This window comes from Stegodyphus dumicola, chromosome 2 (genome assembly GCF_044657685.1).
Source record: "Stegodyphus dumicola isolate Sdum_Otavi_A_Nest chromosome 2, ASM4465768v1".
In the NCBI taxonomy this organism is placed as follows: domain Eukaryota; kingdom Metazoa; phylum Arthropoda; class Arachnida; order Araneae; family Eresidae; genus Stegodyphus; species Stegodyphus dumicola.
The window spans coordinates 79,110,537-79,137,415 of record NC_140769.1 but is presented as its reverse complement, the minus strand read 5'-3'; the positions used below and the strand labels follow the sequence as shown (position 1 = coordinate 79,137,415).

Here is a 26,879-nt window from a genome sequence, read left to right as displayed (position 1 = left end):
AAAAGGCAGCACTAAATAATCTTGTGAAATAACAAAGCTCGGAAAATACAACAACGTGAATCGTGAACTTGGAAGAATTGAGTAAATCGTCTGCTTTTATACCTCTATGCAGATTAGAAGGAAAAAAAACCTTTTATCCTGATGCCAATAATTTGGTATTTCTGTTATGACTCATTATTATTCGGTAATTATGATGTCATTATTCGGTAAGTATTTTTTCTTCGATATTTCGTACTCAATGTTGTGGTTTCCGAAACCTATAAAATTAATGTATATTTTGAGAGGCAACGTGGATTTTCAGGTATTTGACTGTATTATCAAAATAAGAGATTTTAGTGGCTTGCTGTAAATCAATGAAGGGTGATGTCTGCCTGATATGGTGATGTCTGCTGAAGCTGATGTAATTAGTTATTTGAATCCCAATTTGTCTTCTCAAACAAAGTCAAACTATGGAACTGTTTATTGCATATCCTATTTAATATAGCCGAAACCTGTTTATGCTTTTTGATAAGTAGGAATATGTTTTATCTAATAACATATTTAGCACTAAAGGATATGGACATATGCCAGGAAAAGAAAATATAAAATCATTCATTATTAATCACTGCTGGTGTTTGAATCATTTTTTGACTTGAAAATTATCCAGAAACTTTTTTATAAAATTTTTACTGCCTATGAAAGGACTCCATACTTGTCCTCCTTTACATGCAGACCATTCTTCTATAACATTTTCAAGCTAAATTTGACATTCGCATCATTTTTAATTTCATATTGCTGTGCTTGTTTCCCATATAAATTACATTGTTCTTATGCTTAAAATTCAGTTGTATACATTTTCATTAATTGAAAAAATAATGCTTATTTTTCTCTTTCTTTTTAGGTCTTTATGTGCTAATTTATCTGCTGCCAATTGCTTTAGTAAAGATCATCTAGAAAGTGCAGCTAACCAAGCTATAATCCAAAATGCAAAATATTTTTATATTACTGTAAGTATTTTTAATTTTAGCTATCCATAGCATTTCATATAATAAGGAACTTAAATAGTTTTGAATATATATATATATATACACTGGTTATCATAAATTAAGGAAAAATCACAAAAATAGTGATAACTCCCTCAAAAATAAGAGCTGAGTAAAACTCCAATATGCAAATTAGTGGCGTTGCTTTCGGAATAAGTCATCTGCGAGGAGCATAAAAGTCCATGTTTGAGAGCAAGCCCACATATTTCACTGTGACAGTGACATCAGAAATTTGAGATAGCCTTTTCGTAACAATGACCTCCAGGCATCATTTGCCTGCAGAACTACGAAGGAGAGCCATTGGGAGACTAGAGGCAGGACAAAGTCAAACAGAAGTGGCCAGATGGCTAAATGCGAGTCTTTCTCGCATTTAGCCATCTGGCCACTTCTGTGGTTCATTCGCTTTCTGTGGTTCATAGACTTTGGAGGCAATTTCAAATCATAGGTTCAGCACCTAGGAGGTTCAGCCAAGGATGGCCAACCTCTACGACGAGCGCTGATGACCGATATTTGACATTATGTGCACTCAGGAATAGAACCGCTACTCCGACTCTTTTTAGATACTCCCTTGCTGCAGCCACCGGGAGGTTGGAGTCAGCTTCAACTGTGCGTAGAAGGCTTCATGAAGGTGGTCTGTATGTGAGAGGAACAACCATTTGCGTGCCGCTCAAGTCACGCCATAGGAGGGACCGTTTGCAGTGGGCAACATGTCCACTGGACTCCTGAGCAATGGAGGGCTATTCTCTTTACAAATGAATCCAGGTTTAGTCTAGAAAGCGATAATAAGCGTTATTTGATATGGAGAGAACCTGGAACCCATTATCATCTGTCAAACATCCAGGAAAGAGATGCATACGGAAGAGGCAGAGTCTGTGTTTGGGGTAGCATCTCTTTGGGTGGACGCACAGACCTCCATGTTTTTCCAAGGGGAATCGTGAATGCTCATGTTTATAGAGTTGACATCCTTGATGCTTATGTGCGCCCATATGCCGGGGCAATATGTGATGCTTTCCTGTTACAGGACGACAACACAAGACCACACAGAGCTCGCATCGTAGATGATTATCTTCAACAGGAAACAATTATGCACATGGAGTGGCCAGCTCCATCCCCGGACTTGAATCCTATCGAGCACGTTTGGGATGCTTTAGGGAGATGTCTAGCTGCTCTCAATCTGCCCCCTTAGAACCTCTCCACGCTTGCAACTGCTTTGCAAGAACGATGGCTCTCGCTTCCTATGGAACTGATAGACCGCATAATTGAAAGCATCACACATTGCTGAATGTGCTGTATTGCTTCTAGAGGCAATTGATTATATTCCATATTGAAGGTACTTTTACTATAGCAAACTGACATCTTCGATTTGTTTATTTTATTCATGTGCTAATTTCTATACTACCATAATTGTCTGGTAATTTCTTTTTATGTTATTTGATGCCTTACTATGTGTTGTATATTGTGGGTAAATTTCAAAAAATTCTACATGTAACTTTTTCAGTAATCGGGGTTTTGGGGATTTTTCTTTAATTTATGATAACTAGTGTTTATTCAGAGTAAAATTCTAATTTTAATTTGTAAGATCCTCCTTAGTCTCCTTTTTAATTTTGTTATTTCCCCTTTCTATCCTAAAATTTGTAATGTAATAAATATTTCTGAAATCCATCATTTCGCAGTTAATCTCTGTTGTCTAATTCTTATGTTGCATACAGGATCATTATGAACTGAATGCACACAGAACCGATGATAGATTGATAAAATTTATTTTCCCAAAAGAAACATTTTTTAGTTCTGGAACTTTGCACAAAAGCACACATACAGCTTTTCTCAGTATCACAGAGTGCAATCACTATTACACTTCAAACTACTAAGAATGCTAAATACAATGCACTTCAAAGTGCATCTAAAAGCGAATATTGCATGACGATGTCGGTACTCCGAAATCAGATCTGAACTAAAAACTGAAACTAATGCTCTCTCCAGTTTTATATAGTTTTCCCCCATCCAACTAGAAATCTCCAGTACCTTCCATTTTTCAAAATTACTGAAAGTTATATATGGTTATAGTTGCGTATAACTACCAAATACATTTATAGATAGGGATCAATTACAGGTATTCTGTTACAGTACCAATTACAGTTATGAAGAAACTGGACAAAAATGTTGCTAAGTTTGGCCACTTTTAACAGCAAAAATTAGTCACCAAAACCATAGCCACTTTGGCGATATCTCGCCAATTTAGCAAGATAGTCATTTACCTTAATGTTAAATAAACTTGCCCCTGTAATCTTATTTTTTCAGAAAACTTCATCTCTTAAGTCTTTATATGTTACAAAAGGTATTGCAATTTAAAATATAACTTCACTAAAAAATTTTTACATATCTACAAAAATTTGTAACAGTATATTTGCTATAATTAAAATTGATTTACTATAAATACATTTATATAGTTTATGTAGGAAATTATTCATATAATAGCTATTATTTTTCCATTTTTGTATCTCTGCTAAAGAAAGAGAAATCCCATTTTAAGACCGCTATGTGTTGTACTTCAAAGAACTGGCTGGGAACTCTTCTCATCACTTGTTCAGCTTGTAGAGTTCATTTTAATTTTCTAACTGTTATTTTAAGTTAAATGACCTTCCTATCAAGCTTCATTTCATTTCTCTGCCAGAACGCAAATTTCCAGCACACAAGATACTCAAATTAGGTAGAAAGAAGGAGGTACTTAAGGGAAGGTTTTTGGAAGGTGAAATAAAAGCATGTTCTGCTTGCTTGAAGGCCACATTATTAACTCTGATTCTCTAGCAAATAGAATTCAGTGGCATTGAGGTTTTCTTACTGTTAGGATTGTTTACACAAACTTTGATCAGAACCAGCTTATGTTATAGTTAAACTGTGAAGCCATTAGGCTATACTTCTTTTTATTTAAGTCAAAAGTCTGCAAGCATGAGTTGATGATGACTGTTTTGATTAATAAAAGGTTCCTTATACCCTTCTTCTGATTTTCCCATACTTTAAAAAAGATTTAGAGATAATTCACTCAACAGTCTTTCACATACATTTTATGTTAAGAAGGAATGCATGATGCTGCAAGCTGATGCAAGAATTGGCGAATGGTGTCAATTATTCAGTGAAAGCTGTTAGATACCTATGTGTCTGGAATTATATCCTTGAAGCCAAATAAGCGAGTATGGGAAAGAGTTAGGAGAACATATGGAACATACAAAGACCACTCACTTTCCACTGTGGAAAAAGATGGCTGAGTGATCCACCCTAAAGAAGAAACTGTGAATACTGTTGATAAGATATTTCCCACTATTTCTTTCTGTCAATCTGTGCTCCAAAATTTTTCCATTGTGTTCAACTCCTCTAACTTTATTATGGGGATTTTTCCATGCTTGAACTAAAGAGAATTTTGTTGCAGATACACAAGCTCAAGTCCAGATCATATAAGTCATGATGTGCTTCCGTGTCACTTCTATTCAGTCACTGACTGCTTTTTGCTGTCTGTTCGACTGAGTGTGGAAGGAAAAAAATTTTCCAAGTGCATGAAAAGAAGCTCTTATCATTGGTATTATAAAACAAGGAAAAGACCTGAAAAATCTCTCATCTATCATCCCATAGCATTTGCAAATTATTTAAAAAAACGGTAAGTCATCATCTGGTCTTTAAGTGGCTACCAGAGGCCAAGCAGTAAAGTCGCTGAAGCTAGCAGTTCAGTCTGAGGTTCGAATCTCCATGAACAGACTGGCTGTATGGGTGTCTTCGTCATTTTCTCCATGTGTGTAATGTAATGTGTTTACAAGCCAGTTTCCCTAAGAAATTCCCCTTAGGCAGATGGCCCTTAACTGCTTTTCCATAATTAAGTGAACTGAACCATCAATTGTCTTAGTTGCCATCTAGAAAAGAGTAATGTAATCTTCCCATATCAGAGTGGTTTTCCATTTTTTAATTAAAAATAAGATCTTGCTTCTTTTTAGGAACTTTATCAACACTCAAAGGCCATCCATTTTGCCAATATTCTCTTACTACAATCTCTGTCATATCCATGTTTTCATTTGTGTGTGTATCAAATAAAAGAACATGACAGTAAATCTGCAATATACATATATTTCCCAGGCAAATATTTCAGTTTTAACATTTTAACAGCTTAATTTTTATCCTTTGCAATATATTTGACAACACATTAGCAATATTTTTGTTCAGAAATTGAAACTAATGCTTTATGATCAGTAAGCACTTCTACATCTCTACCATAAATGTAATAGTGAAATTTATTAACAGCGAATAAAATACTAAGAAATTCTTTCTCAATTTGAGCATAGTTTTTTTCTGCATTATTTAAACTCTGAGACGAAAAAGCAATTGGTTGCCCATTCTGCAATAAGCAGCAGCCTAACCCATCTTTAGATCTATCTGCCTGTATAGTTATAGGTTTACTGCTATTAAATATTCCTAACACAGGTTCATTGGAAATTAATTTTTTTTAATTCGCTAAATGGTTTAGAATGTAGCTGTAACCACTGCCATTCTACTTTGTTTTTCAAAAGTTCCCTTAATATGGCTGTTTTCTCTGAAAAATGTGGTACAAATTTCCTCAAATAATTACACGTTCCCAACACACGCTGTAATTCATGCTTATTCTGAGGTTCCTGTAACTCAGTAATGGCTTTAATTCGATCAGGATCAGGTTGCATGCCTGATACATTAAATAAATACTTAACCTCACTAACCCTATATTGAAGTTTTTGCTTGTTGAATTTAATATTGAGTTTTTTAGCTCTGTTGATGACCTCTGCTAAAGTTTTATCATGTTTTTGTACAGTGCTAGCAGCAATAAGAATATCATCAAAATAGATAAATACTCCTGGTATATTCCCAAAATTTTCAAGATAGCGTTTCTGAAAAATTTCATGTGCACAGGAAATACTTATTTGAAGCCTTACGAATTCATAGCATCCAAATGGTGTGCTAAAAGTACAAAAATCACTGCTGTCCCTATCTAACACTATTTGAAAAAAAAAAACCATCCTTTATGTCCAAAACAGAGTAAATTGATTTTTTACATAGCTTTGGTAAAATCTGCTCAATTGTTGGAATCAACACATGTTCTCTTTTTATAGCTTTGTTAAGATCTTGTGGATCAAGGCATATTCTTAAGGATCCATTAGCTTTTTTAATTATTACTAGATTGCTAACCCAGTTCAAAGGTTTATCACATTTTGCAATAATGCTCTCTCTCTCTCTAATTAGTTTAATTTTAATTCAAGTTTAGGTTTTAAACTAAGTGGTACTCTACGTGATGGTCTCACTACAGGAGCTATCTGATCATCTACTATGATTTTACATAATCCATTAAATTTTCCCACACCTTCAAACACTTCTGAATTATTAATAATAAATTGATCTTTAGATGGAGGTAAAACAGTTGTATACTGATCCAACTTACCTTTATTTGATATTCCAACCTTATTTATAAACTGAATCAAATTAAGTTTAACACATGCATCAATTCCTAATAATGGACGTATGTGCTTGCTAGAAACAATTAAAAACTCTAGAATATGATCCTCAATCCTCACCATCTGACGAACATTGTAACATTAATGACTTATCAGGTTTAACCTTGGACCCCCCCCCCAAATGCTTCTAATACAACATTACACTTGTTTAAAATAAGATTAGAGTTCTTAGCACTCAGTGTTTCATAAATTTTTCACTTCAGACCCTGTGTCCAACTTAAAAGTCACAGTTGTCCCTTCAACAATTATAGTTTTATACCACTCTTTTGTAGAGGATGTTGAGCACACACTTTTAGTTCTTTGAACATTTATGGAATTCACGAAGAATTCATCGTTGTTGGAGACATTGTTGTTGCCGCTGCAGACAGACGATTACATAACGGTTCGGCACATGTCAACAGAAGGAGCGCCGCATCTGATTGGACTATTTTTTATTATTCTTATTTTTTCTTTAATTGCGAACTAAGCGGGGAAATTCCCTTTCCAATCAGTTATATGTATGCACTTAATAGAGTAATGTAACGTTTTCAGCTTGTGTGAGATATCCATATTAAATCTTTATATTAATAATCCCTGCTGTGATTATTTAATTTGTAACCTGCACATTGTAGCCCTGAGAGTTGTAACATAGTAAATCTGGCATCCACTACTTTATATTTTTGATAAAATATGGATATAAAAGCTTTGAAAGCAAAACGAAAGTCGATGAGAACAGCTTTCACGGTATGCTGCAATGATATAGCTCAGAAGATCGAAAACAAAAGTTTAGAAAGTAACGAAGTCAGTACGAAGTTTCGGCAGATTCAAGACAAATTCACACGTTTGGACACAACTCAAGAAGAAGTTTCGAATTTGTTGCTGAGTGATGATGCCCTTCAAGATTCTGAAGATTTTTTGAAAGCAGAAGAATACCGTGACAAGTTCTGCTTGATTTGTTCGCTGTTAGAAAATACAAAGAAGGCAAATTCGGTTATGGAAGGAACAACAACCAAGCAAAAAAGGAAATTCAAGCTTTCGAAACTTGAATTAAGAAAATTTAGTGGAGAACCGAAAGACTTTCTTGCTTTTTGGTCCCAGTTTGAAAAAATTCACAACGACCTCTCCATTGTGGACGAAGATAAATTTCAATATCTTTTACAATGTGTGGTAGCAGATTCTAAAGCGTCAAGACTCGTAACCAGTTTTCCGCCAACTAAAGAAAACTATTCAAAGGTGATCGCACAACTTAAAGAACGCTTCGGGAGAGATGAACTTTTGGTTCAGATTTATGTACGGGATCTACTTTCCATAGTAATGAAAAATGCTACTGGTAGGATTAAAGTAGATTTAGCTGAACTTTATGATTTACTTGAGAGCAAGCTTATGGCACTGGACAGCCTCGGTAGAACTAAGGAAAAATTTGCAGAATTTTTAGAGCCACTTGTTGAGTCCTGTTTACCAGAGACTGTTCTTCGTGCATGGGAAAGAAGCCACTTGATGGAAGATACTGCGTCACAGCAAGATAGTGCACGTTCGTTGGATAAACTTTTGTGCTTTCTTCGAAATGAAGTGCAAAGTGAGGGAATGATTAAGCTCGCTCGTACCGGATTGGGAGCTTCACGTTCTGCACATTCGCGTCCACAAGCTGATGTTCCAGGTTGCTCTACAGCTGCTGCCTTGGTAAATGTTCAAGACAATGCAGGTAGGCGAAATTTACGTTGTATTTTTTGTGAGAAATCCCACAATTCTGCTGAATGTTTTTCTGCTCGCAAAATGTCTTTAGAAGATAAACAAAAACTTTTGGTGCAAAAGCGCGCCTGTTTTCGCTGCCTGCGAATTGGACATAGTTCACGGGCATGCAAAAATAAAGTTAAATGTTTAACATGTGATAAATTTCACTATACCATTATGTGCTCAAATGGGGAACCTGTAAAACCAAATGAAACTGAGAGTACTGTTATTTCCAGTAATGTGTTGTCTAATCAGTCCATTGTTAATGAAAATGTGTATTTGCAAACACTTGTTTTAAAAATAGTTTTTGAGAGTAGACAACTTGCAGTTCGTACGATTTTGGACAGTGGTTCTCAGAAATCTTATTTTTCAGAAAGGGTTATCGCGTTTTTGCAACTGTGTCCTAAATCAAAACAATCCATTATCCATGGTTTGTTTGGGGGGAGAGAGACAAGTCCTCATTCCCATTTAGTGTTTGATGTTAATTTAAGAAATTTTGAGGGCACTTATGACCATAACTTTGAAGTACTTTCTCAGAACAAAATATGTGGATGTGTTCCAAAAGTAGTTGATTCCAATACCCTAAGAGAATTAAATAAAAGAAATATTACCTTGTCTGATTTGCAAGCTAAAGAATATGACATTGAATTGCTTTTAGGAGCAGATGCTATTGGGGACATTATTACTGGCAGTTCTCTGAAAGTGAACTCGGGTGTAACTGTAGTTGAGACTAAATTCGGATGCACTGTGATTGGTAAAGTAAACAGCTTATCTAAAGAACCTACTTCAGCTACTATTCCAGCAATACTACAAAATAATTTGTGCAATAATGTAGTTTCGTTGCATTGTGCTAATCTTAGCGTAACCGAATTCTGGAATTTAGATGCCATTGGCATAACAGATCCAACTGAAGATGTTAAACGTAAACTTGCTCACTATGACACCGTTAAGCAATTTAAAGAGAATTTAAATGTTCTTCCTGATGGCCGATATGAATTGCCACTACCCTTTAAATCTGAAATTCTGTTACCTAACAATAAGTCTATGACTTTTAAAAGGCATTAAAGAATGTGTCAACGAATTAATGAAGAAAATCAGTTAGATGACTATAAGGTAGTTTTTAAGCAATGGGAAGACCTAAAAGTAATAGAAAAGGTTACTGAAACTGAAATTGATAATTTGAGTTATTATTTGCCCCACAGACCTGTTATAAAGCATACTAGCCAAACAATGAAGGTAAGGCCAGTGTTCGACGCTTTAGCCCGAGAGAGAAATCAACCGTCCCTAAATGACTGTTTAAATAGAGGGCCGAACTTAATTGAACTCATACCTGATATAATTGACAGGTTTAGATTGTATTCTGTTGGTTTATCATTGGACATAGAAAAAGCATTTCTTCAGCTGAGTATTATCCCAGAACACAGAGTTTATTTGAGGTTTTTTCTTCCAACTCTTGAAGAACCTATGATTTACAGACACTGCAGAGTGGTGTTCGGCGTTTGTTTGTCTCTTCTAACTCTCTGCATCGATAGAGCGTCTCTTGGATAATTCCCCTGCCGAGTTTGACGATGTGACCCAAAAATTAAAGCATTCATTTTATGTTGACAATTGTGTCACTGGGGTTCACGATATCAAACAGCAAGAAAATTTTATAGTTAAGGCGACAGAAGTAATAGCTCGGGGATGTTTTAACCAACGGGGTTGGGAAAGTAATGTTCCAGGTCATTGTATTTCTCGTAGTTCAGGTATAACTTCTCTTCTTGAAATCTTATGTGATTTGGATAACGATACATTAAAATGTAATTTTAATTATTTAATGGATAATGAGATAAGTAAACGTAATATTTTGGCTATGGTACATAAAATTTTTGATCCGCAGGGTTTTTTGAGTCCAACTACCTTGTTACCTAAGTTACTATTACAGGAGGCTTGGACTATGAAATTAAAATGGGATGATCCCTTGCCAGATAACATTCAGAAAACTTTTCAGAAGTGGCAGGATGAAATTAAATATCTTGAGAAAATTAGTATTCCATGATATGTAGAGATAAATGAGAAGTCAGAGCTGCATCTATTCGTTGATGCACATAAGAGCTCCTATGGTGCATGTGTTTACATTAGAACTGTGACGCCCGTGGGAGTCAAAATTCGATTGATCAGAGCCAAATCCAGGGTAGCTCCGTTAAAATCTCTGACAATACCTCGGTTAGAATTGATTGCCTGTTGCATTGGCGTGAGACTGGTTCGCTAAGTATACGCCGCCTTAGATTTGCCTGATTTGAAAATTATTGCATGGAGTGATTCTATGGTAGCACTCTGGTGGATTAAAAAATGTGGTGACTGGTGAGTTTTCGTTGCGAATAGGGTAAAAGAGATAAACAGTCTGATTTCTTCTCAGTGTTGGCGCCATGTTCCATGTGCTTTAAACCCGGCAGATATGCTTTCAAGAGGCAGTTCCCCTCGTTCATTTTCCGGTTCTCTTTGGTGGGAGGGTCCATCCTGGCTTCTGGAACCTAATAACAACTGGCCACCAGACCGTTTGGCTTACGAGATCTCTGAAGTAAAACGAGAAAAAAGGAAGGTTAGATTGTGTAACCTTAATTCAGTTGAAGAGGAAATACCTTGGTATGCAATTAGGTTTTCGAATTTTCAATCAATTATTCGATTAGTCGCATGGATATTGCGGTCTGTGAAAAACGCAAAAAGTAAACGTGCATTTCCAGAGACTGGAGATTTAACCGTTCATGAGATGGAATATGCAGAAAAAACTCTTGTAAAAATTGTACAAAATAAGTATTTTCCCTCTGCCGACTCTTTTCCCAATATGAGTGTCATCTCAGACAAAGAGGGTATAAAAAGGGTGAAAACGCGCATTACAGAGCGATCAGACGACCCTGAATTTATTTGTCCAATTATTTTACCAGACCGGTGAATGTTCACCCAGCGTCTTATAGAATATTATCATTTACAAAATTGTAGTATTGTAATTGGAACCCAAATATTACTTGGAATATTAAGGGAGCGATTTTGGATAGTGAGGGGCAGAAGAGTGGTTTGGAAAGTTGTAAAAAGTTGTGTAAGATGCAATCGATACAAGGCTAAGGCTCCCGGTTCTGAGCCGGTGCCGCTACCAGGCGATCGTGCCAATGACGCAGCGGTGTTCGAGGTGGTAGGAGTTGATTTGGCAGGACCCTTGTATGTGAAGTGAGGTGAAAAGGTTTGGATTGTTTTGTTCACATGTGCAATATATAGAGCCTTTCATTTGGAATTGACTTCCTCATTGTCTACCGAGGCATTCTTGTTGTCATTGAGACGATTCGTAGCCAGAAGGGGGAGGCCGAGAATAATTTATTCCGACAACGGAACTAATTTCAGAGGAGCGCAAAGAGAACTTAGTAACATTAATTGGGAAAACGTTTTGAGGCAAACGGCTATACAACGTATAATATGGAAGTTTAATCCTCCCACAGCCGCTTGGTGGGGTGGCTGGTGGGAGAGGTTAGTTCGTGTAGTAAAGGAACTGTTGAGAAGGACACTCGGTAACACAGTTCTTACAACCGAGGAGTTGTACACAGTATTGTGCAACTGCGAGTCAATAATTAACTCTAGACCTCTTACGTATGTGTCGGAAAATCCGGATGATTTAATCCCACTTTCCCCAGCCATGTTTCTCATCGAGAATCGTAGCTTAGGTGTTCCTGATGTTAATTTCTGCAATTCGAAAGGTCTTTGAAAAAGGGCTAGACATCGCCAAAAACTACTTAATGATTTAAGGCATAGATTTAGGAAAGAATATTTAGGCCTTCTGGTCCAAAATAAGAAGGATCCATCGTCAGAACTACGGTTGGGTGAAATTGTCCTAATAGGAGATGACATCAAAAAACGGATGCATTGGCCTTTAGCTAAGGTCATTCGACTAATTCCTGGGAAAGATGAGCATTCAGATTCTAATGACTCTTCAAATGACTCTAGTAACATCCTGCAAGGTGCTAAAGTGTCAAGATTTGGACGTGTGATCAAGGTGCCTCAGAAATTGGATCTCTTCGACCAGGTACTGTATGTCTTTGAGCCAACCTGAAGTCGACTCAAAGAGGGGGAGAATGTTGGAGATGGCCGCTGCAGACAGACGATTACATAACGGTTCGGCGAAGGTCAACAGAAGGAGCGCCGCATCTGATTGGACTTTTTTTAATTATTCTTATTTTTTCTTTAATTGCGAACTAAGCGGGGAAATTCACTTTCCAATCAGTTATATGTATGCACTTAATAGAATAATGTAACGTTTTCAGCTTGTGTGAGATATCCATATTAAATCTTTATATTAATAATCCCTGCTGTGATTATTTAATTTGTAACCTGCACGTTGTAGCCCTGAGAGTTGCAACCATCATCAGATTCACTATATACATCTGCGTTATCATGCTAAGAAACATTTTGGATGTGTTTCAGTCTGCACTTAGTCGAAAGTGATTTAGTTTGCCACAATTAAAGCATTTTTTCCCATATGTCGGACATGACACTGTCCATTAATATGATGTCTGTTTCATTTGTTACATAAAGCCGTCTCAGTATTTGAAGCCTCATCACACCATCCTCCGTGCTTCCTCGCTGCTACGGCTGCTTTGGCTCCTCCTGCCTAATGTTGCTTCACTTTCCCTCTAGTTACTCTGTCAACATTGTGTTCTCTTAAAGTTTGAGCATGAGCTTTGCTCAATTCAGCTGCTTTCCGTAATTCAATTGCTTTTTCCAAACTCAGATTATTTTCTCGCAGCATCCTCTCCTGTAAACTGCCATCTGATACTCCAAGGACAATGCGATCACGTACAACAGAGTTACTCTGCTCACCAAATTCGCAAGATTTTACAAGTTTTTTCAGGTCAGTCACTAAATAATCAAAAAGTTCCCCTTCTTGTTTTCTCTTATTGAATAAAAATCTCTCCACCACAACATTTGTTCTAGGGGTCGTGAAAGCTTCAAACCTCTCAAGAACTTTTTCATAGTTGCCCTAATCTTCTGTTGAAAGATTGAGCGTGTTGAACACTTCAACTGCTTCCCCACCAGTGGCATTTAAAAATAAACAACTTTCACATCTGAATCTTTTGAAGCTTTCATATAAATCTGGAACAGCTGCTTGAATCTGCACCAGCCTTCGGCCACATTGCCGTCAAAACTTAGGCCTTGCGGTGGGCGACAAAATTCCATCTTGTGTCTGCTGAGAGGAAAAACAACCAAAGGGATTGCCTGGCAATTAGTTGTACTACTACTCCACACGTCATGTTATAATCATATTAATATTTCTTGATCTATAATTAAGTTCATTACAACACGCTCACATAGCACATCGTTTATTCCAAACCAACATAAACTGACAATTACTTCACTTCAGTTCGACCAGCAACTAGTGTGTTGCTACATATATGTAACAGGCAAAGCTTTCAATGCTCTGAACTAACAACTCTCAACATTAACAGCTCCGGACAGATTTCTCATATATGAAGTATGGGTTTGCCATGAAATCTGGAACAGAAGCTGAACCAATTCCAGTGCAGGATTTATTTTGAGTGCTTATCAAATGGGGCTGAAGCCAGCTGTTTTAAAAAGGCATTTATGTAGCAAACATTCGAGTGTAAAAGACAAAATTATTGAATTTTTAAAAGAAAACATTCAGAGTTTGCTCTCAAAAATGTCAAAACTTTTAGTAGTATAAACACTAAATATGTAAGAGCATCATATTTAGCTAGTTTGCATATAACTAAGTGTGGGAAACCACATACAATTGGAGAAGCATTTTTGATGCTTGCAAAAAAGGACATAGTTGCATCTGTCCTTGGAGAGAAAGTAGCTAAAGAAATTGACAAAATATCACTGTCTAATATTATGTCAAGCTGCAAATAGGTGAGATGGCATCACAGGTTGAAGATATTTTAACCAAAAGATTAAAAGCAAGCGAATTTTATTCCCTCTAACTGGATGAAAGTACTGGTATTTCCAATTTGGCACAATACTTATATATATTCGGTTTGATTTCAACAAAGAAATACAAGAAGTTTTATTTTGCAAACCATTAACTGCAAGAACAACTTCACAAGAAATATTTATAACTAGTAATGATTATTTTATTAAAAATGGCATAAGTTTTGTTGGACTTCGTACTGAAAGTGGCACAAAATGGTGGTGGCACAAAAGTAGCACAAAAATGCAAGGTCTATGCACTGTATCATTCACTGTGAAGCTGTGGCTACAAAATATATGCCAGCGAATTTAAAAGAGGCTTTAGATGAGTTGGTAAAGATGGTTAATTTTATCAAGTCTCAAGCACTCAATTCGTGTCTATTTTCAATGTTATGTGGTGAAATGGGAAGTGCCCATGCTTCCCTTTTACTCCACACCAAACTATAGTGGTTGTAACATGATAGTCCTCAGTCGTTTGTTTGAGTTATGAAATAAAATTTGTATGTTTTTTTTTTTTTTTTTTTTTTTTTTTTTTTTTTTTTAATATTTGAATGGAGATAGACTAGCATACCTTTCAGACTTTTTCCAAGACTAGCATACCTTTCAGACTTTTTCCAAGATTAAGTGAACTAAATTTGAATTTGCAAGGAGTTAACAATACTGTATTCAACTTGTATAACAAAATAAGTGCTTTCAAGAAAAAATTGTAATTCGTGCAAGAGCAAATTGCAAAACAAAATGTTAACATGTTTCCTTCCCTGTGTAACATTATAAAAGAAAATAATTTGTCAATAAAAGACGATGTGAAGAGTGACATTAGAAATCATATAACATCAACTTTTTAATGTTTCCAAAATTATTTTCGTGATGCCCAAAATTAGATCTGAAATCCTTTTGCATTCATAATGGGGGTTCCAACCATATGATTGCAAAAGAGTCTTTTATACACCTTGTCAGTGACAGTGGATTGAAATTAAGCTTTCAAGCTCCAACTTATTCAGTTTTTGGCTATCTATTTTTAAAGAATAGCAAGAAGTTTCTAGCCATGCAGTAAAATTTTTAATGCCACTTGCAACCATATAGTTATGTTACTGTGAAAGACCGAAATTGGAGAATGTTAACATTCACCAAATACGTTGGTGAAAGATCGAATATTGCACTACATTCTTGTATATTCGGACCCTCACCGGTGTATGTCGACAATCGCAGATATGCTCTGGTGTAAGTCGAAAAGAGAGGTCATAAAGTGCCATAACAATTTAAGTTGTTGCAATAAATAAGATTTGAATCACATAATTTAGTAAGTTTTTTATTACTGTTATTTTATTTTCTCATTTAGAACGTACTGTATAATTAAGTAAGTTTTTAACTTCTATTATTTTCCTTTCTCATTTTGAATGTATTGTGTGTTTTAGGTTCTCATGTTCTTAAGTTCTTATTTCAAGTCTCAAGTGCGTTTATTTGCGACTGAATCATGAAGAAGAAAATATAATATTGTTATATGTTCAACATTCACCATTTAGTACATGGTAAATGTCGACATTGACTGGTGTAAGTCAGAAATAAGAGTATTTGGAAAATATTTCGGACATACACCAAGAGACTATGTGAATGTTGACGTTCACTGGTGAAAGTCGACATTCTCCACATTTCGGTGTTTCACCATAACAGTTATATGAAAAAGAATTTTCTGCTGACATTGAATTGGATCTTCGCCTTAAACTGACAAACATTGAGCCTGATATTATTTCTTTAGTTAATAATAAATAGGCCCAACCTTCTCACTAGTTATATATTTTTAAAAGTGATTACTATATTTTATGTACAGTACAAAGTCTGTAATCCGGACGTTCATTATCCAGAATGATCTATGATCCGGACCTCAAAGCCACAAATTTATGCATCGGCGTTTAATGTTTATGCATGCGCATTTAACAGAAAAAGCGAAGCAACTTAAACAACTTACATTGAAAGAAATATTTAATAAAGTAAACAAATATTAAGCCTTTTTTTTTTTTTTTTTTTTTTTGTAAATTTTGATACTCTTTTAGATTATAATTGCTCTTTATTTCATAAATTACGGTTTCATACACTGGTTATCATAAATTAAGGAAAAATCACAAAAATAGCGATAACTCCCTCAAAAGTAAGCCAAACCATGTAAAATTTGAATATGATGCCAAGTAAGAGTAGCTGAGTAAAACTGCGATATGCAAATTAGTGGTGCTGCTTTTGGAATAAGTCATCTGCGAGGAGCATAAAAGTCCATGTTTGAGAGCAAGCCCACATATTTCACTGTGACAGTGATATCAGAAATTTGAGATAGCCTATTCGTAGCAATGACCTCCAGGCATCATTTGCCTGCAGAACCTACGATGGAGAGCCATTGGGAGACTAGAGGCAGGACAAAGTCAAACAGAAGTGGCCAGATGGCTAAATGCGAGTCTTTCTGTGGTTCATAGACTTTGGAGGCAATTTCAAATCATAGGTTCGGCACCTAGGAGGTTCAGCCAAGGACATCTAACCTCTACGACAAGAGCCGATGACTGATATTTGACATTATGTGCACTCAGGAATAGAACCGCTACTCCAAATCTTCATAGATACTCCCTTGCTGCAGGCACCAAAAGGTTGGTGTCAGCGTCAACTGTGCGTAGAAGGCTTCATGAAGATGGTCTGTATGCGAGGCGAACAACCATTTGTGTGCCGCTAACGTCACGTCATTGGAGGGACCCTTTTGAGTGGGCACAACAACATGTCCACCGGACGCCTGAACAATGGAGGGCATTTCTCTTTATGTATGAGTCCAGGTTTAGTCTAGAAAGCGATAGTAGGCGTTATTTGATATGGAGAGAACCTAGAATCCGTTATCATCCGTCAAACTGCCGTGAGACAGATGCATACGGAAGGGGCAGTGTCTGTGTTTGGGGTGGCATCTCTTTGAGTGTATGCACAGACCTCCATGTCTTTCCAAGGAGAACTGTGAATGCTCAGATTTATAGAGATGACATCCTTGATATTTATGTGTGCCCATATACCGGGACAATAGGTGATGCTTTCCTGTTACAGGACGACAACGCAAGACCACACAGAGCTCGCATCGTATATGATTATCTTCAACAGGAAACAATTATGCGCATGGAGTGGCCAGCTTGATCCCCAGACTTGAATCCTATCGAGCACGTTTGGGATGCTTTAGGAAGACATCTAGCTGCTCTCAATCTGCTCCCTTAGACCCTTGCCGCGCTTGCAACTGCTTTGCAAGAACAATGGCTCTTGCTTCCTATGGAACTGATAGACCGCATAATTGAAAGCATCACAGATCGCTGTATGTGCTGTATTTCTTCTAGAGGCAATCATATTCCATATTGGAGGTACTTTTACTATAGTAAACTGACACACCTTCGATTTTTTCATTTTATACATGTGCTAATTTCTATACTACCATATTTGTCTGGTAATTTCTTTTTGTGTTATTTGATACCTTACTATGTGTTGTATATTGTGGGTAAGTTTCATTAAATTCTACATGTAACTTTTTCAGTAATCGTTATTTTTGTGATTTTTCTTTAATTTATGATAACCAGTGTATTTTTAATTGTATAATTTCTGCATGCCATCTTACCAGATTTAAATTGATGATCTATAATCCGGAATCGCTAAAGTCCCGACGAGTCCGGATTATGGACTTTGTACTGTATATGTTTATGTATTTTTTGTATATGTTTTGCAATAAAAATATATTCCAAGTTACTTGTCTTTATTACAAATGTTCTCTATTGCATTTTATTCACCTTTTCAAAATTTTTTGGTCTACCGGTACATCATCAAATTGTCTACAATGTACAGGTATGGTATAGTACAATAAAAAGCGTAGGAACCCCTGAATTATGATACCTCTTATGGTGATACAGAAACTATACCAAAGTGTCGCCAAACCATTCCCAGCTTTGCGATATCTCACCAAATTAGTGAGATAGCCATTTACTCCGTGTTAAATACACTTGCCCCTGTATTCTTACTTTTCCGGCAAACTTCTGTTCTTTAGATTTTGATGTTACATTACGCTAAAGGAATACAACAGTTTCACATATAATTTCACTAAAATTATCTATGTACAAAATTCATAACAATGCTAATTAAAAATATGATTATAAACTAAAAACTACAGAATCATTTTCAACTATTCAAAACTCTGTAGTATTTGCCTAAATCTAAAATTAAGGAGCTTTGGGTACAGCATCCATTATTTGGAACCTGGATTTTATTTGGAAATAATAAAGGTAACAAGCAGGCAGACACCACAGCAAAGTTATCTGCATTTAATTTGTCCAGTCAGCTCATCCTTTCAGAGATATCAGCAAGATCATTAAACAAAAAAACTCCTGAAAATGATCTGGGACTCTTGAAAATACTGGGATGTTCAGTTTGATAATAAGTTAAAAATCAGGAAATACGGAGTAAAATACTGGGGTGCTACCAAAAACCAGATTCCTTCTGCGATGTTATGCTCTTTATTGTTGCCAACAGTCTCCTATAAGCAATGTGTTATTGTGGCAAAGATAGACACATTGAAAACTTGTAATTCTAATAAATCCCTCTCCAGTCTCCTATGTTGTGTTGTCATTAGACATTTACAGTGCTCATCTTTTAGAAATTTTACACTGGCAATTTTTGTCATATGTGTATGTCCATTTATAGTTTCTCAATGTGCTAATAAATTTGCACAGGAAAAAGATGTTGCCATTCAAAAATTTTGAAATTTTTCACTGTAACCATAACCGTGAGTGCCCTATTCTTTTCAGTGCACGTACCATCAAATAACAAATACCTGAAATTTCACTTCATTTGGTTGATTGGATAGGCCACTAGGTGTTCATATATTATGGAAGTTTTTTTATGACCACCGTGTTTTTGATGCTTAGTAAAATGCTAATTTAAAATTGGTATGAACATATGTGTTTGTCCTTCATTAATGAAAGTGTTTTCTGCTAATAATTTCATTAAAAAAATTCATTTCTCAAAAATTTATCTTGATTCTTATATATGATATGTAGTATGAAATGTCTTTGCTTTACTATACAAATTTTTCACTGACATCAGGAATGATGTCTAAATGTTCAGAAATTGGATGTAAAAACGCTTTTGCTTAACTTTAATTGGAGATAAAAATTAATATTGCCAATTTGTTATAGAGTGCACCGTGACAGCAAACTCAAAACACATATTTCCCCCTGTCTGCCTCAGACTGCAATACATGTTGGAAAAAAAGTGTAGAAAAATTGTTTTGTTGATTTTTTTTAATCATGTTTAGAGCGTGAAAGATTTGTTTTATGATCTGTGGAAATCTGAAGATTTTATATCCATTACAAATTTAAATGTTGAAATTTTAAAATTATAAACATCAGGTTGTCTAAAAAGTCAAGCGATTTTCAAAAATTCAGAAATGAAATTAAAATTTTCGTAACTGTTTCATTCGAAAGATTTTTTTTTTCACTGTATTCAATGGTATAGGCAGTTAAATTCTGATATTCTTAGTATATTTATTAAACGAAGATAAGTGTGAAAATTCATTAAACATTAAATAATAAAAAAAGTCTAAAATTTTGAAAAAAAAAAAAAAAAATACATTTGCCACATTGCATTATCATAGACAAACAGTGCATGCACAAAATTTGAATTCTCTATCATATCAGGAAATAGGTTAAAAATAAGTGACAAAATTCCCTCTGCAGTGAAATACCATGAATGAATTAAATAAAAGTTTATAATTATAAAAATTAAGTAATTAGTTCTTATGCTATATATTTGGGTCAAAAATTTTTATTCCTTTTATCTGTGTCTCCTATAAAGTTATTTTTTTTTAATTATTAAACTATAACAATTTTTAGTTATGCAAATTTTTCCTGTACAGTATTTTTACACTTAAGACATCATTTTTTACCTTGCAACTTAATGTTGGTCATTTTGTTACTTAGTTTTTAATTATATAATAAATGTTATGTTTCTTCTTAGTTTCTTGGTTCGAATTTTTTTTTATATATATATATATATATATATTGTTAACAAGTAATGTGTTGATATATGATAATTTAAAATTTGATTTGATATGAAACGTTTTTGTATATGTTGCTTATCATAATTCTGACATTAATTATGTATTATATTTTCAGAGCTTTTTCTTGACTGTCAGTCCTACCTCTATAATGTATATAGTTGAGCATGCATGCAAAAAGAACAAAGCATTCTGCATGAACCTGAGTGCCCCCTTCTTATGCCAATTCTTTAAAGAACCTATGATGAAAGCTTTTCCATATGTAGATATATTATTTGGAAATGAGCAAGTAAGAATTTTATATGCAATTTTATTCCTTTTATTATCTTTATCCTAAAAAATCAAATAGTTATTAAATTTTTAAACACTTGTAAAATTCACATTATGGTGAAGTTTATGCTCAGTAAGCAGTATGCTGCAAATTTATATGGTACTTAAGACAGAAATTTTAATGTTTTTTTATTTATTATTACTACTATAATCTCTGTGATATAATTCTTTTATTATTTAAATGAAAGGAAGAAAGAGGGAAAACATCAGTTGATTATTTATATTTCCAGAATGAAAACATGAGTTTATTACTTCGTAGAGACATTAGGTATTTTATTTTGGAAGCAGGCAAGATGAAAAAGGAGGAAATGCCTTCGCCGAGAATCAAACCACGGACCTCTGGAATACCGTCCCAGCGTGCAGAACCACTACACGACGAAGGCAGGCTAGGAAAGCAGGATAAACACCTTATAACTTCTTTCAAAAGAATGCTGTATTAACATATTAAGTAGAAGATTTTGATTAGTACTTAATAACCTTCCAAAGACATCTGTTGAAAAAAGTAATCAAGGCATTATCTGAAACCTTAGTTTTGTATTTAGAAATTAGATAAAGGTAAATTCCTCATTTTCAAATAAGAAAATATTTTAGTTAAAGTATAGAATGTGTGTATGAATGCCATCAGATGATTTACCTAATACTGACATAAATATCTAGTTGTAACAAAACTCTTCCACCAAAAAATGTTCTTAATAGAGATAGGGAAAAAATGTGAAAGCAGTACCTTTTAATGCAGATAGTTATCACCACCCAAATCTATGATTCTCCGCCAGTTTGGTAGCTTTTCAAAGCCTTCAGCCCAGAAACTTAGCCACGAGTCCCCAAACAGATCAATTTCATTTCGGATGTCCTGTGCAGAATGATAGATAACATCAGTAAGATGTAACTGAGGAAAAAGGGTAAGACTGATTTTCGATCCTGCAAACCTTATGGTATATGCAGAGATTATTGAAACTTTTTAATTGAAATTGAATTCAACCACTATAGTGTACCTGCTACTGGCCGAAAGGTCCATTAACCTCGCCAACAAATATCTTTTTATTAATCAGAAATCAAAAAAATACAAATCATTAAATTTACATTTATACAAAAATTTACAAATTTTACATAAACAGAATATATTTAGGATCACAAAACTTCAATCAATCAATTTTACAACTCTTATTTCATAAGATAATTGGATCATATTCTTAATTAACAAAAACTGTTTTATAAATGAAACAGAGACTATAAGTATTCTTTTCTTATAAGCCCAATAGTAACAAAAAAATCATATTAACCGCTTCCCTAACAAACGTTTTTGAAAAAAATTGCAAAAAATCATCACATTTTTTTTTATTTTATTATTAAATACAATGAAACGAAACAAATCAAAATATGTAGGTTTTAAGTTGAATTTTTAATTTTTTGAAGGTGTAAAAGCATTTATTTTTAATATTAGTTTACTATCACGAGTTATCTCGGGCAAACGAAAAAAAGTTAAATATTAATCTTTGTATGATAGTTTTTGAAACAAGGGACAGCACAGAGTGGTACCTGACGTTCTACACTTGTATCTGGTCTCTTTTCTTACTGGCTTATCGCTGGAATCTCTTTCACGGGAGCACAAAGTACACTGCCTCATTGGATTTGATTTTTTTTTATTTTTTATTTTTATTTTATTTTATTTTTTTTTATTTCTTTTCCCCAATCTTTTCATAATCACTATCTGAAAAATCATCGCTTTCGCTATCTTCCATCATCGCCATTATTTTATTTTTTTCCAACGCATGCATCTTTCTTTATACATTACTAATCCACAAGCCAACGTATACTATACAATGTACCTGACGTTCTACACTTGTATCTGGTGTCTTTTCTTACTGGCTTATCGCTGGAATCTCTTTCATGGGAGCACAGAGTACACTGCCTCATTGGATTTGATTTTTTTTTTTCTTCCCCCCCAACCTTTTCATAATCACTATCTGAAAAATCATCGCTTTCGCTATCTTCCATCATCGCCATTATTTTATTTTTTTCCAACGCATGCATCTTTCTTTATACATTACTAATCCACAAGCCAACGTATACTATACAATAGGGAAACACGCGACCAGTCCCTTCAAAAGAACCGCGCAACCAACAAAATTTGGAAAACTGCCAATCAAAGCTAAATATTTCCTTTCGTTTCCTCCAGACCGAGTAAAACCGTGATAAAAAAATCGTACTAATGAATTCTGCTTCGCCCGAGTTTTCTCGGGATAATAATTAACTGCAATATATACGAACCCGAGATAGCTCGGGATACAGGCAAGCGGTTAATAACTTATTACAAATTTAAACAAAAAATGCAAATCCTTTGCATATTTTCTTTTTATTAGGACCATTAACCATAATCGGTTCTTCTAATCAATAAATCATATTGTCTTTGTAGACATTCACAATTTTTATCTAGACTAAAATGTCTAGAATCTAACCCAAGTTTATATTTTTTATTTGCTTCTATACAGTTTATACATTCTGGATCTTCCTTACAATCCCAATGATTGTGTCCTTTTCAAGCACATCTAGTACAAATCTGATTTTTTGTACATTTTTATGAAAATGACCAAATTCTTGGCACTTCACCCGTCAGCACCCGCAATGGGACATTTTCCACACCACTCCTATATTTTTAGTAAGAAAAGAAGAAATGCCGTACATGACTGTTCTGGTATTTCCGTTACCTTTCAGGGTTGAGTTCATAAAGGCTAGGGTGAAAGGAATTTTTCCCACGATGTCTGAATGGCTAGATTATTTACAGATAAAGAGCTGTGGGACGGTAGCAACCCCGTGCGGTGTGGAATGTTCTACTTGTATTCACTACTTCAGTCGAAATGAGTGCGTACGAACTGCATGCTCTGCTCGCGAGTGTTGAAACAGATAGTGAAATAGAAGATTTTGAATCAGAGCATGATAATATATCAGAAAGTGACCAATTCTGAACAAGAACATGATGTAAATGATTTATGTGTCATGCTTCTGTCTCATCCGAAGATTTCTATGTGGGAAAAGATGAAACAAACTGGTCTAAAGTATTGCCTTTCAAAAATGTTCAGACTCCGTCGAAAAACATTGTAACCCATTTACCTGGTGTAAAAAAGCAATATCGAAATTTAAAAACTCTAGTTGATTGTTTACTTCAAATTTTGGATGATGATATTCTAGAAGATTTGGTCAACTATACTAATATTTATATTTCAACAATAAAAGATAAATTTTCCAGAGAAAGAGATGCTCTTGAAACAAATGCAGCCGAACTGAAGGTTTTGTTTGGATTGTTATACTATGCTGGTGTTTTGAGAGCAGCGCACCTGAACGTAAAAGACTTGTGGTCTACTGATGGTTTTGGAAATATTATTTTTAGAAATAAAATGACACTCAATCGTTTCCATTTCCTTTTGAGATGCATTAGATTTGATAATATAAATTTGCGATCACAAAGAAAAGAAACTGATAGACTCGCATCTATTAGGGACATTTTTGAAAAATTCTTGAAGAATATGCAGAAATTGTACTCTCTCTCAGAATATTGCACAGTTGATAAAAAACTTGAAGCATTTCGAGGAAGGTGTCAATTCAGACAATACATGAGAAATAAGCCAGCCAAGTATGGTATTAAAATTTTTGCTTTATGCAATTCTCGCACGTTTTACACATATAATTTAGAAATTTATGCTGGACAACAGCCTATCGGACCTTACAGGCAATCAAATACAGCATCTGATGTTGTCAAAAGAATTTATTTCTCTGATAAAAGGAACATGTAGGAACATAACAATGGATAATTGGTTCATGAGTGTTCCTTTAGTGACTGATTTATTACACAATTATAAACTCCATTAGAATTTTTACCTCGTAAAGGTAGACTTGTACACTCTTCACTATTTGGCTTCAAAAATAAGGAACTTACTTTAACATCGTATGTCCCCCCCCCCAAATGCATCGGTCCTGGTATTGTCATCCATGCATGATGACAACAAAATTGATCCAGAATCAGGTGACTAGAACAAACCCGAAATGATGTTCTACAGTATGACTAAAGGTGGTGTTGATACTGTAGACGAATTATGTGGAACATATTCAGTTTCAAGAAAATGCCTACGTTGGCCGCTTACAATATTTTTTGGACTAATGAATATTGCCAGGATTAATGCATTCATAATACACAATTCTAACCATGAGCAGAGTAATATGAAACAAAGGGATTTCTTGAAGAAATTATCATTAGCCCTTGTAAAAGAACATGCAGTAATTCGATCAAATATCCCATCTCTACCCATTGCACTAAAAATTGGAGTGAAGAGGTTGGCTGGAGTCGATGTAAGTAATGAACCAAAAAATTTCAAAAGAAAAGCTGCGAACGATGTGATATTTGTCCAAGAAAAGACGACTGGAAAACATCTATATCTTGTTTAGAATGCAACAAATTAATTTGTAAAAAACATGTAAATATCTTATGTGAAGATTGTTTTAAAAGTAAAGATTCTGAATAATTAAAGGTATGTTTTTCAGTTATTGTATTACTGTACTTAATTTTGATAGAGATGAAATGATAAATTGTGTTACTGAACTTAATTTGGAAAGAGATAAAATGATAAATTGTATTACTGTACTTAATTTTGAAAGGGATGGATTGATAAATTGCATTATAATATAATTAAAAATTAAATGGAATAATTTAATTAGATTAAATAATAAAATCAACGGAATTTATTTTTTAATTAAAATTTGACTGTGAATGTAATTAAAAATAATGTGCATTTATAGATTTTATAGCTTTCTTTTGAATACCGATGATGTACAAGACCTTAAATTAAGTCATATGTTTTAAAATACACTTAAATAAACATATTAAATTAATCTCATGGAAAATTAGAATTTCTGGTTTCAATCCAAGCAATAAACTGTGCTCGTTCATTAGATTTAACATGAAATGTGGACAATGAAACCTTGGGGTGAAAATTGTCCTGCACGGTTACTAACGTGGTGAAGGGGAGCGTGGGTGCTGAAGGGTTAAAGCACCTAATAGCATTAGAGTACTCTTTAATTGATATTCAGAACCATTTCAAATTAATTTTCCCTTGATTTATTACAGATTTAAATTTAGCATGCTGAACTTCAGCCACCCAATGCAACTTATTATTTTTTGCTTTAATTGAAAACAAAAGTTCAAAGCCTCCATTTTCAAAAATGTGATTTTGTCTAATCACAGATTCTTGGATCTCTTCCTTCTTTAATTGAGCTTCTCTATTATATAATATTATCTTTGGATGTTTCTTTTTTGGAGCCTCTATTTCAACATCTTCTTTCAACAAAGTATTTGATCTTATTTCATCCTCTTAAATATCAACTTTTTCTTTATTTACACATTCTATGACAATTCCTCCGTTGTTAATTTTTCTAACACTTCTTATTCCAATCTTTAAACCACCTTCGTTTTCACTTCTTCTGATGAAACTGCTTTCACCTTGGAATATAACAATGCTACATGTTCTTTTTTCTTAAATCTATCCTTCTTTTGAGTCAATTTCTTTTCAACTCTTTGTTCTTGAACAATTTCAGCAAAGGACCTTTCAAGTGAAGGTTTTGGTTTCTTTATCATCTCTAATTTTCCTTTCAAATTCTCTATTTCCAATGCTTGTGAAACAATGTAACCAAATAGCACTTGTGCTTTAAAAATCCTCTTACAAAGAGGTATTGCGACTCTAGAGGCATCTTCTAGACAAGTTTCTAATTCTCTAATAAGTGAGCAAGCCTCCTTAATAATTTCTGATTGAACAACAGTCTCTGTTTGCACAATTTCATCCATTTTTGAACAACTTTAAGTGGAGTTTGGATAGACCATGACAAGGTCCTAAACTCCTGGGAAGTTTTCTTCAATTAGCTTTATTTTAAAATTTGCAAGTATATAAATACTTTCAATCGATAGCACTTCCAATCACTTTAAGAGCTAATAAGCTAACTTTAAGAGCTCCTGGGGGGAGAAAAAAGGGTAGAAGTCCGAAGAAGTGATATTGAGGCTATATGGTGGGTGTAGTAACAAATCCCTTTCAACTGCATACAGAGTCCAGTTAGTGAATGCAAAACATATGGTCTTGCATTATCTTGATGAAACATTACCTTCTTGCGCCAGAAGTGAGTTTGACATTTCTCATTGATAGCAGCATGAACACAAAATAACATCTTGATGTACTCTTTTCTGTGTAGGTTTTTACCTTTTTTCAGATACTCTTTGTAGATAATACCACAGCAATCCCACCAGATACA

The 26,879-nt window shown here is 34.6% G+C and overlaps 1 protein-coding gene across 2 annotated transcripts in view; it reads left to right on the top strand.

The window, feature by feature from the left end:
• Adk2 (Adenosine kinase 2) overlaps positions 1-26,879 on the top strand; it is a 212,525-nt gene that overhangs the window by 140,327 nt on the left and 45,319 nt on the right. For both annotated transcript variants that reach the window (XM_085810799.1, XM_085810800.1), the window contains exons 6-7: positions 881-986; positions 20,380-20,550. In XM_085810799.1, the coding sequence (XP_085666925.1) occupies positions 881-986; positions 20,380-20,550 (277 nt within the window). The remainder of the gene's footprint in view (positions 1-880; positions 987-20,379; positions 20,551-26,879) is intronic.